At 47.0% G+C, this 13,867-nt stretch overlaps 3 protein-coding genes across 3 annotated transcripts; 2 read left to right on the forward strand and 1 right to left on the reverse strand.

Moving 5' to 3' along the window:
- Positions 1–1,489: 1,489 nt before the first annotated feature.
- Positions 1,490–3,034, forward strand: GL218_07290 (uncharacterized protein; the record flags this gene model as incomplete). The annotated part of the gene is made up of 1 exon (XM_033584039.1): positions 1,490–3,034. One exon carries the CDS (start codon positions 1,490–1,492, stop codon positions 3,032–3,034), a length of 1,545 nt encoding a protein of 514 aa, XP_033432672.1.
- Positions 3,035–4,958: 1,924 nt separating this feature from the next.
- Positions 4,959–8,220, forward strand: GL218_07291 (Sterol regulatory element-binding protein 1; the record flags this gene model as incomplete). The annotated part of the gene is made up of 3 exons (XM_033584040.1): positions 4,959–5,774; positions 5,831–7,952; positions 8,105–8,220. 3 exons carry the CDS (start codon positions 4,959–4,961, stop codon positions 8,218–8,220), a joined length of 3,054 nt encoding a protein of 1,017 aa, XP_033432673.1.
- A 3,752-nt stretch (positions 8,221–11,972) lies between these two features.
- On the reverse strand, positions 11,973–12,677 carry GL218_07292 (uncharacterized protein; the record flags this gene model as incomplete). The annotated part of the gene is made up of 3 exons (XM_033584041.1): positions 11,973–12,060; positions 12,125–12,574; positions 12,652–12,677. The coding sequence occupies 3 exons, from the start codon at positions 12,675–12,677 to the stop codon at positions 11,973–11,975; spliced, it is 564 nt and encodes a 187-aa protein (XP_033432674.1).
- Between the last annotated feature and the right edge of the window lie 1,190 nt (positions 12,678–13,867).

Consider the following 13,867-nt stretch of genomic DNA (forward strand, 5'->3'; position numbering starts at 1 on the left):
GCCTTTATGAGGGCTCGAACGTATGACCTTAAAGTTAAGGTTTTATTTTTAAGGTTTTAGTACGAATCACCTAATCAAATGGGTGGCCAGGCCATTTGATTGAGTCATTCGAATGATTATGTAAAAATATTGGTTTTTTTTTTATATAACCTTTACTTGGGTACGTAAAAAAAAATTTGTGGGGGTAATTTTTGAAATGATTTCGAATTTTGAAATGATTTTACACCTCGAAATGATTGCATATTTTAAAATATTTATATATGCAATATTATTATATTATTATTTTATATAAAAAATACTTTTTATAATAATAATATGTTATATTTAAATATTATTTTACATATAATATCGTTATAGCCATTATTTTCAAAAATAAAAATATTTCATTTTTTTAATATATTTACTGACATATTTTTATCCTTGACATTATCGCTGTAATCATTTTAAAAGACCCCCCCCGCGCGCTAAGGTAGGTATACATAATATGCTCCATAAAATTAAAAGCTTAGACCCCAAATTGGCAAGTCTCCGTTCCCGATTCGAAGTTGTCCCGCTCTGCCCGCTGCTATTTTCTTCCCTTACATTGCCCTCCATCCATCAACAATTGCATCACCAACTAGTATCAAGGGGGAGGCAATTCTGTTTCTCGCTATCGGCCAATCATACCATCGACCCCAAGAAACATATTTCACCAAACAATTCCACCTTATAGCTACACATCGCTTCATTGTAACCTATGCCAATCACTTCACGGGACTATACCAAAATCGTGATACAAGAGGATTCCGTTCAAAGACTTAATAATGTCACAGATGTGACGAGACTAAAAGGGGATGGCTCTCACCTTTTATTACCATCTTTTAAGACTAGGTTGAGGCATATGGTTGCTATTTTATTCGTTCATGTTGATGTGCGTAGCATAGTCGGGGTTCAAACCTCGCAAACTTGTCGGTATAGATGAACCTAGTCTAGCCAATCGGCGGGAACAGAGGCAGAGTGACCTGCAGAAGCGCAAGGGGAAGGGTTGAAGGGTGGGGTTGGGTGATGTTGCTTGAATCCGCACCCAATCAACCGTGACGCTTAACTCGTCGGCGCTTAAGTCCCCTGTCGTTACGATGTTGTCCTCCAACCAGAATTGGAAGAACGGGATTTACCACTGCCTTCTACAGATATGAATATGGCAATCTGTCACCCTCACTGGGCGCTTTCTCTGGGGGCTATTATGCATGGAGCCAAGTGCTTGGAGGGGGGCTGACGAGTGAGAAGCCAGTTCACATCCAAAGCGCCTGTCTGCTCCTGTTAGCATCGTACATTTCGGCCCACTTCGACACACTGCCGAACATCACCAGCCGCTATATACCCTTTGTCCTCCCGACTCTGCGTCTTACCTTGTCGGATTTCCATCAGAATGTGTTTCGATAGATCCGCCAGGAGGTTTGACTAAGGAGTCGGGATATAGTATATCTCATGAAGATCTGGGTCACACACAATGCAACTAGGGCTTTATAGCACGCCGTCCTCGCTTCAGTTTGTCTTGCTTCTTCTTTTCCCGACGTTCGCTCCTTTTTGTTCTGCCTCTGTAATACAAGACCTCCAAAGCAACTATTTTGATCCGGCTCCAACGCCTGAAGACGGTCCTTCCCTCTCGGCTGGAGCCCTTCGAGATACATCTTACCTTCCCGCGCAAATTGGTGGCATAGTCGGATCATATGCCTTTTCGCTCGTTGTAGTCGCTGTCATTATACTTCTCTTGGCAAAGAAACGTCGTGAGCATCTTACAGCAGGAGAGGAAGACCTAGAAGGCCAGTTCCCATATCAATTCGCTTTTTTACCACCTGGGCAAGCTGGCGGCCAGCCTCAGTACGGTCTCGATCCGCCTAAATCGCCTGTCAAGAACTTTTCTTACCCAACACCACCAACACCGATAAGTGTGAGGAGCCCGACAAGTCCGACGAGCCCTTACATTGTTCCCTCACTTCATTCTACAAGTACACTTGGTGTAAATCCTTTAGTCGATCCGCGAGTCGTTGCAGCAGATCGCAAGATGGCGCAACAGCAGCTGGAAGAAATGTACAAGCTTGTACTAGAGCAAGAGGCTGCGAAAGAAGCAGGCGTTACTTTGGACCAGCTACCGGTACCGCTTCCCCAACAGCAGACTCCGAAGCAGGGTATCTTGAAGAGGAGCAAGAATAAGCCTGCGAGCCTTGATCTTGCACAGTCTGGAGCAGAAAAGCCCCAGTCCCGAGCATCTTCTATCCTCTCCGCTTTCAAATCGCCCCGAAAGAAGAATGTTAAAGGCATCAGTATCTCATCTCCGATTATGACGCCTATGTCAGGCACCTTTCCACGCCAGGAGGAGGAGGAATTGAGAGTAATTCCTCCCCGCTACTACGCACCGGCATCTCCACCCCCAGTTCCGACAGACCAGGCCCCATATGCGCGGGCAAGCAGGCAGCACGGACCAGTAGCGCCTATCACTCCACCGGATATCTCTCCAGAGAGTACGCAGAGCATTGACGAACGGTTAGGTCATCTGCGGAGCAACTCGCAATACACCGAGCCTGACCCGGTGTCGGCAGTTTCAGAACGGTCTACCGCGCCTCTCGTTGGTCTACCTTCATCACCGAAGCCAGGCGTTAACCGTTTCCCTTCTCTTCCAGCGTCCCCGAAACCCGGGGCGACGTTCCCAACTTCGCCCGGACCGGAACATCGATCCTTTTCGCGGCCAAATGCTCCCTCGGCCATCCGAACTGGCGGTACTCTTCCGCTACGAGCCTACGAGCCTTCTCTCAGTTCGCCTTCGGCACAGACAACCAAGCAAACAACGTTTGAAAGGAGTCTCCCCCTATCGCCTTCGGGGCTTAGGACACCGTGGACCGGCGCACCAGTGCCCTACTCACCATACCAACCATTCTCGCCCGTGGTTCCTATCACGCCATCGTTGGTTACTAAAGCGGACCGAAAGAGGATGAAACAGCTGCAGCCTAAGACACCAACAATGGAAATGGTTAAGGGTGATGACGAAGTGTGGTAGACATGTGCTTATGTGGGAGTTTAACGAAAGGTCTGGGTGGGTTGATAAGGACCTGAGTCTATCACCCTGGCGTCTTGGATGGATTCTTACGTTTTAAAATCTAATGAGTGATGTAGAGGGTCTTTACTTTCTGGTTTAAAGCAGTTGTTTATAGTTTTATATATACCACTTTTGAAATCGGAGGCGTTAATTCGCATTAGGGGTTCTAGCTGTGCATTTATTTCTCCTAGCCATATTATAAGTTATGCAACCCTGACTACCTAACATCTCCTTTACTTTATAATAATGTATGTGCATATAAATTCGCATAAGTACAAAAGAAATCAGCATAGGGGAAGAGAAGATAGGCTACTCTCACGGTGGGCCATGTTAGGATTTGGACTATTGTGAACCGAACAAGTACTATGTTCGTACTCATTACAAGCGTTGGCTTCTGTTGTAATTGTGATTGGTTGGAACCAACCTCGGGTAGGAATCAAACCTGGGCGATTGATTGACGGACCCAAGCGGTTCCTAAGCAGTTCCTAAGCGGTTCATTATCTCTGTGATGGCTTGCCTTGTTTTGCTAAGAACCTGATTCTCAAGTTGTACCAAACATTCGGACTATTAATCAATGCAATTAATATGATATAACATCGTGAGCAGCCACCCGTTGACAACAAGGTTAGGCTACTTTAAATACAGGTACCTTACAGGCGATTAGTACATGCGGGCAGTAGTGTAGCACAATTAGTACAATATCACAAAGGGCTGAAGGGACCATAATAAAGTAAGGTACCTAGACCTAGGTAGGTACGGACGTAATCTGTTACACAATATGTGTAGTGCAGGTAGCCGCTATACTTGAATAAGAGAACTAACCTAGGAACGAACCTAGGGAAAGTGGCTGAACCACTACGTACTTGGAGACTTATCAGTGGCTAGTGGCACATGGCCCAGAAATCCCCATAGTTCCCCACCAATAGTGAGGCCTAGACGGGTAAGCCGAAGATCTTCCAAAGCAGGTTCAGCCAGGTTAAGCCAGGTTAAGCCAGGTTCAAGGAAGGTAGGGCTCGTTAAGAGGTCTGAGCGTAACGATTGAGCCCGATCGATTTTACTTACATATGCTACATACGCTTATTCCATCAATCCGTCCGTCCATCGTATGATTCTCTCAAGCCTCCATCAAGAATTCCCCCGTTTTTACATTCTCGCAATTGGGTTTTTCGCGCTTTGTCGACGTTCCCGCCCTATCGGATTCTAAGATCTCGGAAAAAGCAAATCTCTAATCTCGCCGTGTGCGTGCGACAGGAGTTGCCCACCAACACTCGTTCGAGTCCAAGGTAATAAGATAATTAATAACGCCTTTACAAGTTACGGCAGAAGGGCAACGAAGGGCGTTAGTTTAGCAAAAACCGACGTCTACCCTCTAGACCTTACCAGACCTCGCGTACACTACCTAATAGCCTTGGGTAGATTATCCCCTCTCCGCCTTCTTAAAGTGCTGTTCCTTTTTTTTTTTAAACGGGGAGAGAGACTTGGCGTCGCAAAGCAAGCTTTTCCCGTCTTTTCCCATTCTGCATTTCCGCATTCTGCTTGTCCCATTTCAACCCCGAACAACAATCTTAGTCGAACAAATTCCCCTGTGTCTACAACATTTTATCGCCTTCCCCATCTAGGCTTATATACCCTCAAGATCGATTGCGTGAGCCAACCAACCGATCCGTTTTCATATTCATCCATCGGTGCCATACGCGCACTATACTATTCCAGGCCGTACGATCAGGTCATCCCAACGACAATACCCCTGGTCGTTCCCGCCATATGCAAACCCCCTCCTTTCGCTTGTCTTGACCTGGAAAAGAGCGGCTGAAAGACTTGCTGTGGTGCCTGCTGATGTCGAACCACACCTGCATCTCATGATCGTACCAGCACCAGTGCCACCATGACGGACCAGCAAGAGCCCTCTGACATCTTTGGTCTCGACGATCCAAACGGCCCGTATTACCAAGATGGCAATAATCCAAGTAATGGGGACGCGACGCTGACCGACTCCAATACCGGAAACCAGCAATTCTACAGTGAACCTAATTGGACCTTTCAAGACACTCCTCCTTATGACACTTACGACACTAATGCATTTTACCAAGACGAGTGGAATCTAGGTCAGCAGCCCGAACTGGACCATGGCCTCACTCCGCAGCCACCGCCGCCGCAGCAGCCCGCCGCAGTGGCCCCGTCTTCCATGACATCCGGTCCGTCGAATCCACTGCCGACCGTAGGCCCGGTAGTGACCACTACTACGCTACAGATTCGACCGAACGGCGCGGGTCCGAGAGGCCTTACCGAAGAGCAGCGCCAAAAACTGCAGAATATTGCTATGCCAACCCAACTTCACTATCGTTCCCCTAAGAGCGAAGCGAGTCCTGATTCAGCCGGCCCGATTTACAAGTCTTCTTCCATATCGTCGCCCGAGGATCAGAGCCTGTGCTCCAAGTCGAATAGTCGCAAGCGGAAGTCGTCAGTGGAACTTGACGACGACGATGATGACGATCTTGATAGCCACCAGCCAGTGAAAAAGACGGCTCACAACATGATTGAGAAGAGATACCGCACCAATCTCAATGATAAGATTGCAGCTCTGCGAGATAGTGTACCAAGTCTACGCATCATGTCAAAGAGCGCGAGGGGCGAGGACACGACCGAGGACAGAGAAGAGTTGCACGGCTTAACACCTGCACACAAACTTAATAAAGCTACGGTTTGTCTATACCGATCTTTTATGCACTGGATATTGTAACTAAACTTGACGCATAGGTCCTAAGCAAGGCTACCGAGTATATTAGGCATTTGGAAAAAAGGAATATTCGGCTCGTCGATGAGAACTCGGCCATGCAACAGCGAATAGCTGCCTTCGAGAAACTCTTTATGGCGGGTGCGATGAACGGCGCAGTCAGTCCCTTACAGCAAACGACGCCTTCTACGCCTATACAATACTCGCAAGAGCCTAATGGCTACGGTAACTCAACTATGGGCACATCGGGTCAGACTGACCCCCAGGGTATGATACAAGTACCTGAAGATATGAAGCGTATAATTGCCGCCCAGTTGGCGACGGGTCAGCCGTATCCAGTACCGCCAAGGCCGTTTGGTGGTAACCACAATCCCAATTTGATACGTCAGCAGCAAATCCAACAGCAACAACATCACATTCAAGCAAGAGGCTGGCAGAATGCTGGTCCTTACTTTGGAAAGTTGATGGTTGGCTCCCTAGCCGGATTGATGCTTCTGGAGGCCGTTCGGGAGAACGAGCAAAACAACGAGACGCCAGAGGGCCGTGGTCTCTTCGCCGTGCCCATACATCTTCTCAGTATACTTACATCGTCGTTGAATATTAACTTTATGGGTTATCATTTCCAAGGTGCGCAGGTATTATATTCTATCAGGGTTGCATTGCTGCTCTGTAGTATTTGGTGGGCTGTCTTCCCCTCGCTCATGGAACGTAGGCCACCAAGTGTGCAGGGTTCCAAACAGCAGAAACAAGCTTCCCTAAAAGCAGTACCATCTCTAGCATCTCCTATTCACGTGCGTCGTCAAGCATGGCTTACAGCCATCCAGACAGTCTGGGTCCCACGGCACAATTTCTTCCTCGAGGCTGCCGCGCTTGGTCTCAAGACAATGAAGCTAAGCCTAAGGAATCTCATCGGAATCCATGGTTATCAGATGCTAACAGGTCTTACGGAGGACGAAGAGCTTGCCCGTGTCAAGGCATGGGCAATCGCCCTAGATGCTCAACTAGCCGGAGGAGATGTCGAGATCAGCAAGAGCCGATTGACTCTAACCTTGCTCGCTTCGGGAACTCTCCCCACCACACCACTTCGATTGATGCTTAAGGCGCTCCACATTCGAGTTCTGTTGTGGGAGGTTGGTCTCTCTGGTATCCAGCTTGGTATCTTTAACACATTTGCATCTAAATTGGCTCGAGCAAAATGGAATGAGGCAAAACAATTACACAGACTCCTCACGCAGCTTCGCCGTGGCGGCCAGGAACAATCTGATGACGAGCTACCTGATCACCTAGCTGCCTTGCTTGAGCAAGATTGTGATATGGTCCTGAATCCAAATATCGTTCAAAGGGCACATAATCTCGCCTGGAACCGCCCAACCGACTACAACGCTATTGGAATCATTGACGGTATGGATACCGTAGTAGACGACTTAGCAGTCCGCTCGCCAATGGATGCTGTTGCAGCCTGGTGGTCAAACATGACGCTACAAGGTGCACTTACGAATAGTCTTCTAGCGCAAGAGGATGATGCGGACACAGTCCAGCAAGTCGAAGATGACGTGTCGCTAGCCATTAGAACCGCCCCGATTGGATCCATCGCCCAAAATCGTGCCTTAGTTACACGTGCGCTACTCTTTGAGGAGAAACGAAACATCAACATCATGGCTGCATTGCAAGCTATTGGGCCTGTAACCCCAATACTCTCATCGAGTAGTCCATTAGGCAGCCCTACCCGTACTGCGCCATCATCTCCCGCTCCTATTAAGGTTCTCCCGCCTTCGCTAGTCATGACCACTGAGATGCGCACTGCTCTCCTATGTGCCATGGCCATCGCCCATCTTCAAAAATTCTCTCCCCCTGAAGAGCCTGTGGATATCTATGGTGTAATCGATCAAATCCACCCTATCAGTGAAATGGGATTGCTCGGTTACACCGCTACTTTCAAATTAATGGACCGACTTGCCAGTCATGAATTTGCTGCAGAAGCTTGCGCTGATACGCTAGAGCGTCTTTCGGGCACACTGCGGATATGGACTGGGAAAGACTGTGGACTTGAGCCAGAAGTTCGGCGCCAGATGATTGAACGATGTTTGACCGTAACCCGTGGTGTTGTTGGGATGGGCATCGATACCGACACCGGCTATGGCAGCAGTGAGTATTTATCCTCCCTTGGTCACTATCCAGTCAGTCGTGGTTAGGACTACACAAAGCGTCTCCGATCTAAACCCAATCGACCAGATGCTAAGCCGCGTTCAGCTTGCATATTTACTTAGATCTAAAACAACAACTAACTCGGATTGCAGTGAGCGAAAGTGAGGACGACCATAACGTATCAGCCGATTTCTCAACCGACTTCTCAACCGACACTGATGTCGTAGCCAAGCAAAAGCCCGCCGCTATCGACTTGGACGTTGCGTAGAGTCTTGTGCGAACCTATTTCATTTTCTGTTCTAGCAATAGTTCCAAGAAAGCTTATCCCTATGAAAGTCTATTTATCTTAGTTCGAGCAGCGGAAGTCATGCATTAATGATGTTAACGATTATTGACCAGAAGTGGCCACTGTCACTTATATACTATACTAACATCACTACTTCATTATATATATCATTGGGTTATTTTGTCATCATGTGCGGGATCGGTGCAATTCATGAGGGGGACATGGTTCGGCCTCAAAAGCTTAGGGGCGTTATGGGAAAAGCGGAAATATGCTTACGGTCTTTAATGGTAGAATGGACAGACTAGGGACAAATATCGGCGCTCTTTGGAGATGGTAAAGAAGGGACAAGAAAAGGCTTAACAGCTTTTACTTATGCGTCTAAAACGCCTTTTGAAAGGGCAACAAATACCAAAATAGTATATAATTCATATAAGAGCTGTCAACTGTATTATATGTGTACCTATATTTCTGTTCCTAGCAAATCTAATATTCTCAGGCTTCGTCTGCAGCCTAAGCTAGATGCTATAGATGCCCACTTAGCAGATGTTAGGACAGATACACCATTATAAGAGCAAAAAGTTGATGATATAACATACTAAAAGCTACGCATACCCTGTTGAAGAGAAACGCCGATCTCTGCCTGTTGTGTTGTTGGTGATAGAAGGGGCTACATATGTACATAGCTAACTCATCACAGCGTGCCAATTCAAGTACTGACAGTCCAAACTCGGACTAAACTTGCCTCAGGCGAAGAGTGAGATTTATTTTTATTTTAGTATAGTATATATATCCCACGTAGATTCAATAAGTCTTTCGAGCAGCATGTAAAGGCCGCCAATTCTTCTTCTATAATAGCAGTTTCAACAATGCTACCCAAAGGTATTCTTAGTGCAAGCTACTGATTCCTCAACAGCCTTCTAGCCATGTGCCTCATGTATATAGAAGCGACTCATCGACTTTGCAGATTGATTGGTGTTTTATATATAATTTGCTTTCTACTTCCGCACGTAATTGTAATAAATGCTCCGGGTATACGAGCCGCTTCGTCTTGGTCGGCGGGCACGAAGGAAACCCCTTCATAGCCTCGGGAGCCCAGACGGGCAGGCACATTATCCGCTTTACTATTACTAAGGTACGTTAACGTCCTGCTCATCCATTTTCGTCTCTAGATCGCGGTACATACTGTAGGTATGTACAGGGACAGGGACAGGGACAAGACTATGTTGCCCTAGGTAGTTATCTATATGCAGAGGCTGGGGTCTGCGGCCAGAACTGTCCGGGAAACGTTCTTAATTTATGTATGTATGTATTGCTGACATCCCGGTGATCCGGAACGTGGAATCAGCTGTATTCGAGCCCTGTGCACTACTGCGAACAGCCGTGAAAAGGCTACTCGGAACCCCTTTCCGACATTCGAGTGATACCTGAGCGCCTCATAACCGTTTGGATGCCTATGAGAGAAGTAGGTACCTAAATACCCTGGTACCTAGGTATGTAGTAGATCGCCTCGACCTATCTACCTACGACCTGAGATGGTTTATCTGTTTCATGCTCTTTCAGAGTACCCCCCTCTCGCGAAACCCACGAACCCACTCTCCTCCTAACGAGGCGAAGGGGGTTGTATAATACGTATATGCTAATATATATGTTGGTATACATAGATGCGTGGGGGACACGAGGTTTCCCGTGGTCTTACTCAGCACCTTCAGTACCTATCGACATGGAACATGGATGAGGGGGTTGAACCATGGACAGGATAGGTTCGAGGAAAAAGCAGATCTATCTTATCTAATACCTACTGTACTTCGCGCGTAAGCCGGACCCAGGGAGCTGGCCCGCCCAATTCCAAAGCTGACGAAGCCGGTTCCAGATGAGAGTATTGCAAGGATTGAGTACTAACCCCTTAGTGATAACCTCTTCTCTATCTATTTTCCTTTTCCTTTTTCGAACCCCCTTTTTCTTCACCTGCTTGACCACGTCGATGCTGGTTGGATAGACGCCGCCTCGGCCCCAATTCTATAAGTATCGACCAAACGCAGTCGTAAGTAAGTAGGCGGTATGTACCGTACGTATATTATATTTCCATTCTATCCGCTCATAACATGCATGATCGGAAGAAGCATGCCGAAGGTTCGAGGCCTCGCATCCGCCAGCTACTTACGGGAATATACGTACATATTCTTTAGGCGCGATGGGAAACGACTGGGAGTCTAGATGGATATGCCTCGAATAGTGCTCTCGGCATTGATAGTTCGCTTGTAGACGGTCAAGCTAGTCAATGCGGCTTGCTCGATCGGCCACCTCCATCTCGACGAAACTCCTGACCCCAGCAGAACGGCCCACAGCTCAGTTGTCACTTTCCATGTGGATTTGACACGGTAAGAACCTTAGCTATGTACCCTTGGTGCAGGTAGGTATGCATGTAGACGTGCGTGTGTGGCAACCCGTGTGGACCAGGCTTTGCTCAATGTGAGCAAGCTTCCGTTCCTGGTCAGCCCAACAGTCTGCACCTAACGTTGGGTATCTGCCGGCGACGGCGCCGCCCCAGCTAATTGGTATGGAATTCCCGCCTGGACCCGTATACTATACTAGATGTTGGTAGGCGCCTAGTTGCGGCGTGATAATAAGGTAGATAGAATAGAGACACCGGAAATAGGGATATCTCAACGGAACAGCTGCTAAAGACATTATCAACAGGAACTAGGAGGTCGACAAAGAAATACCAACCCTCCTGAGGGTCATATGACGGTTCTCCAGACGCAAGACCATGCATTCAACAGTTCCCCAAGTCGCCGGTTTCTAATATGTCGTGTCACAGCAGCACTACCAAAGAATTATATGCTAACGGCCGGGGCGTCGAGTCTATACGGCTGTCGCCACTCCTAGAGGACCCTGCCACCGGGTGCGCACATTATCTTCATGCGGACACCTGCAGGATCTAGACTGAGAAGGGCTCTCCCTACCGAAAATAATGGGGTTTGGACATAGGGCTCAGGATATCCCGACTTTCTCCTGAGATCCGCGGACTATTTAGGGTTATAGAAAAATAGAAGGCGTCATTTTATCAATTCTGTAGTTAGCCTATGATGATAGCACGTCAGACACTCGACGAATCAGCGGTATTAAAAAGGTCCGCTGACAAAATGTGCAAATATTTCTGTAAGGCAATACACCCCACACTATCCTAACTACCGAAAAGGTAGGGAATTCCGCAGCTATAGCTGTTCAGGTATATGCCGTTAATATCCGTAATCCACGAGACGGAACTCGATACCGTTCTTCCAAGGATAACAAAAACATCAGTGGGCCACACTCACTTGTAGTTTTTGGATTAGCAGGACTTTGTTTTTCCTTTATCGTTTATGACTAGGTACCTAAGTATGGTTTGAGGAAAGGATCTTCTAGACTGGACAATAATGCGCCTGGATCTAGCTTGGACTAGCACATTAACCATCGTGAAGGACTCGAAGAAGTGATGCCCACTGGGGTCCCAGAGATGTACCTAACTATTCAGATTTACGTTTCATATTAATAATGCTCAAGGAATAGTCCCACGTTAACATAGACCGACTCAAAATATTTCTAGGGTCAGTCAGCATGCATTACTATTTTATCTAGAGATCTATCTAGACCCCTTGAGGTGAGCAGTACACTAAATCAACCTCTCAACTGGCTTCGCTCTTCGCTCTTCCATCTCACGGTAATTCAAGCTCCAAAAGTAGAGAAATCATGCCTTAATTCTCCTCCGGGGTTGCCTCTGGTCTAATAGTCACGATATAGTTGAGATCAAGCCTAAAGGGTCCCTCCTGTTCGCCAAAGAAGCTGTTGGGATAAGTTTTTAGCGATGCGAGACAAAGAAAAAATGGCGTATAGACACAAGACAAACCTTCGCATCATGATGCTTATCCGCTTGATATGATCCAGGCGCAAAGGGGCAGCATCTGGTTTCGGCTGTCCTCGATACGTGGGCTTGAAGTCGTCCCAAGAGGCCTCTACTTCCGACTCGTCGCCGGCCACGAAGTCGTATTCCCAGCTGACGGTGCTCTCCTCCCTACCATCCTCGCGATGAGACGGGATCTCGTCCTTAAGAACAAGCGTGTACTTCTTCCCGTCGCTCTTGGCTACGCCGATCCTCAGCCCCTTGTAATCAAGTAGGTCCCAAGACTGGGGGTCGACAGTCCGCTGCGAGGCAAACCCGGCGCCTCCAAGGGCGGTGATATCCAATTCTCCACTAAACGTGGCCACGGTCGAATCAGCAGAGCATACAAAGAGGCTATGGCTCTTGCCACCGCGGACCTGGTCGTCGGATGGGCACCAGGCGTGCTCGTTCCATAGCCTTTGATGAGTATCAGTACGATATGAGAAGGGGCAAAGGATATACAATATTTATGACTTCGAAGGGCCGTAACTTACTTATACCCGCCAAAGAGGTAAAACATAGCTATCAGATTTTTCTTTGTCCTTCCCTTTCCTTGGCGTTTATATAATACCTTACGTATAGGTATATAAAGAGAGATATATATGTATATATATATATGTATATAAGCTTCGAGCGATCCTCCCTTACTTAACTCAGCGGCCAAAGATTAGTTTGCTATCAACGTTGTTAGACCGAATCCAGAGCTTTCAGCGGTCAAGTCGCAACGGCAGCAGTCTTGGAATGGAGACGTGAGGTCAAACGGTGAAGATCGGTCATTGCATTGAGGCTCAGGAACAAGGTCAGTGCACACACGTAGTCTTGAGCTTAGAGGGACTTGTCTCATAACCTAATCTTGATCTGGGTAGTGGTTATACCAATGCGGCAAGGTTAGCACATCACGTAGCGTATATAGCGTATATCTAGTATCATTTCTTTTTTTTCCTTGGTTTTCTTCGGTGGTGGAGAAGCCGTTTGCGGTGTGTTTGCATGTTAAAGCTGGAATGAGTGCAGATGTAAATGAAAATATGATATAAAAAGACACCATTTTATGTAGTTCAAAAGGTATATAAATATAAAGACGCATACGTGAAACTCTCTTTAGATAGGTAGGTATATATTAAGTACTTATTTACCTAACTAACTAGTTAAGTAGTAACCAATACTTAGTATTATAATGTTTGCGAATACCCACCATATAGAGTTAATTAATAGCATAATTAAGATTACATAATCATATCAGGTCAATGTGTCAATACCATTTATTACAAAAAATAGAATAAAAATAAACTAAAGTCGGGTATCATTGCAATATAGTTATTCAACTTCTATCAATATCATTATCAAGTTTTTCAACCAGTATACGACAAAGGATTCAACACGTGACGGAAACCGGGCCCGAAAAAAAGGAACACGGACGTAGCAATGCGCGAGAACTCGAAACTCGCGTAAAGCTTTCGGAGCTAACTCCCTGCTCGGGTCACGAGCTGTACGATTACGTCGCACGACCGATTGGGGGGGAAGAGCGGGATGAAGGATGGTCGTAACCAAGTGGTAATTGTGCCGCGCATTGTCTGGGCGGATACGACATGAGAAAAAGGATCGGCCAGATTCGTCGCGTCTATTCGATAATTCGGTACCACTCCCATGCCATTTGTTAGTCTCATACATTTTAACCCATTCACGAGGCTTCTTGTTTACAGTCTGTCGCAA

Source organism: Daldinia childiae, assembly GCF_008694065.1.
Source record: "Daldinia childiae strain JS-1345 chromosome Unknown Scaffold9, whole genome shotgun sequence".
In the NCBI taxonomy this organism is placed as follows: Eukaryota; Fungi; Ascomycota; class Sordariomycetes; order Xylariales; family Hypoxylaceae; genus Daldinia; species Daldinia childiae.